General features: G+C 48.8%; 1 protein-coding gene across 1 annotated transcript; it reads left to right on the forward strand.

Annotated features, from left to right (window-relative positions):
• Positions 1-233: 233 nt before the first annotated feature.
• Positions 234-1,888, forward strand: LOC114639466 (the record flags this gene model as incomplete). Its single annotated transcript, XM_028788210.1, has 4 exons — positions 234-378; positions 900-1,205; positions 1,483-1,542; positions 1,738-1,888. Coding segments are annotated over exons 1-4 (662 nt in total), but the record flags the coding sequence as incomplete, so codon positions are not given.
• Between the last annotated feature and the right edge of the window lie 10 nt (positions 1,889-1,898).

Consider the following 1,898-nt stretch of genomic DNA (forward strand, 5'->3'; position numbering starts at 1 on the left):
GAACTGAGGAAATGGTCTGTGGGCTTCTCAAAGGAGAGGTGCTGCTGTTCCTTACCTTCCACTTGATCAAGGACACCTGCCCTGTTCACTCTAGATTTTCCATGGTTTAACTTCACAGTCAATCTTTGCCATTAGTTGAGATGGAGCAGCACTGGTGGATGGGGAAGTGAGGGTCCATTGCTTAGCTAATGCAACAGGAGGCTGTTTCCTGAGTCCACTCAGAGCTAGGAGGCATGGATTCCTGTAGCATGAAACCTGTTTTAACGTTTAATGTGTTCATTTTTGCACAGAGAGATGCAAGCCACGTCCAAAGTGTGAGAAACAGCCAAGAAAACAGTAGGAGAAGGAGTTCGAGGCAGGAAGGCCAAAGGTCCTCAGGTATTCAGAGTCAAATCCCTGCTAAACCCTAAACTCTGCTCTTGTGTTTCTTACTTCTGTTACTGTGAGTAGCTGTAAGAGCCCAGATGTGGACATCTGTGGCAGAGATAGACTGGCACTCAGTGTTACCTGATGTCTGTCCTTCCCCAGGAGAGCCATAGGCTCTGAGTGTCTCCCTGGTGTGGCTGTGGTTATGAGTCTATGCAGGTACAACCTTCCCTGGTAGCACTTATGCTGTGGATCCCACTGTATTCTGAGACAACCTCCCTAAAAGTGCAGACAGCTAAGCTCTTCCAGTGAGTGTACTTGTTGCTGTTAAGAGCAGGGGAGTTGGTGTGACAGGGCTGGCAAGACAGTCTTCCAAACCACTTGATAACTGAATGAAACCATTTTTGCCCAATCAGTGGGCAGCAAGAGTCTCTGAGAAGAGTTGACCTGTTCATGTATGTGCCCTTTGATATACTCATCAGAAGTGGTGTGTGACCTTTGATATCCTCGTCACTTCCTTCTGTCCCTTGCAGTTCCTCCCGATAGCCCATGGATTGAAAATGAAATCTGGATCTTCCTGCAAGAGTGGGAAGTTGTTGAATATGAAATTGGGCATCCAGGCAAGAAATTGAAGAAGAAGGTTCGGTCTCTTTGTGGGCGCCTCTATAAGCGAGGTCTGAGGAAGAGCTGGAAGAGCTGCCTTGACCTGATGCTGAAGATGATGGACCTGCACGAAACCCTTTGTAATGAGGGTGAACGGCCTGATCCCTTGTTTTCTCCTTATGCAAGCAACCTGTATAGGATCTTGGGCCAGAGATCCCAGAGAGGCCATGTCCCAGGTGAGTCTCTTGTGTAGAGAAGACTTTCAGATCCCAGAGTGTAGCATCAGCTGGCCATAGAGCAGAGCACACAGTTGAGGGAATTTCTTTTCCCATAGGCCTCTACTTCACATAGCAGCCTGCTCTGTGTGGCTGACATCCACTCTCACCCCACGGCAGTGGAATTTGGACTTGTTCTGGGTCAGTTGACTCTGACCCAGAGACGAGGCAATTACTTATAGTGCCTCTGTGGAGCGTGAGGGTGCCACGATCATGCTCTCTCTGTTTCTTCTCTCATGTCCTCTGTATGATGGGTATGGTAACCCCCATGCTTGCTGCACACCCTCCCTCTCCATTGGTGATCCCATTTCTCCAGGGTGTCCCCCTTGGGATTGTCACATCCCTCCACCTATTGGAAAGGTTACTGGCATCTCATCACTGATGATGTCTCCTGGTTTTATACATATTCCAGTTGGAAGGATCGAAACAAAAGGTGGCATGTACATGTGCATGACTTCTAATATACTCCTCTGGTCCCTCTCTGTCCCTGTAGTTCCTTCCTGTTGCTCCTGGACTGACCTTGAAATCAGGATCTTCCTGCAAGTGTGGGAAGTGGTGGAACAGGGAATCGGCCACCCAGGCAAGAAGATGAAGAAGAAGAACAGTGCTGTCTGCCAGCGTCTCCATCAGATGGGCCTGAATAAGTGCTGGGAT

Source organism: Grammomys surdaster, unplaced genomic scaffold, assembly GCF_004785775.1.
Source record: "Grammomys surdaster isolate TR1022 unplaced genomic scaffold, NIH_TR_1.0 125728, whole genome shotgun sequence".
In the NCBI taxonomy this organism is placed as follows: Eukaryota; Metazoa; Chordata; class Mammalia; order Rodentia; family Muridae; genus Grammomys; species Grammomys surdaster.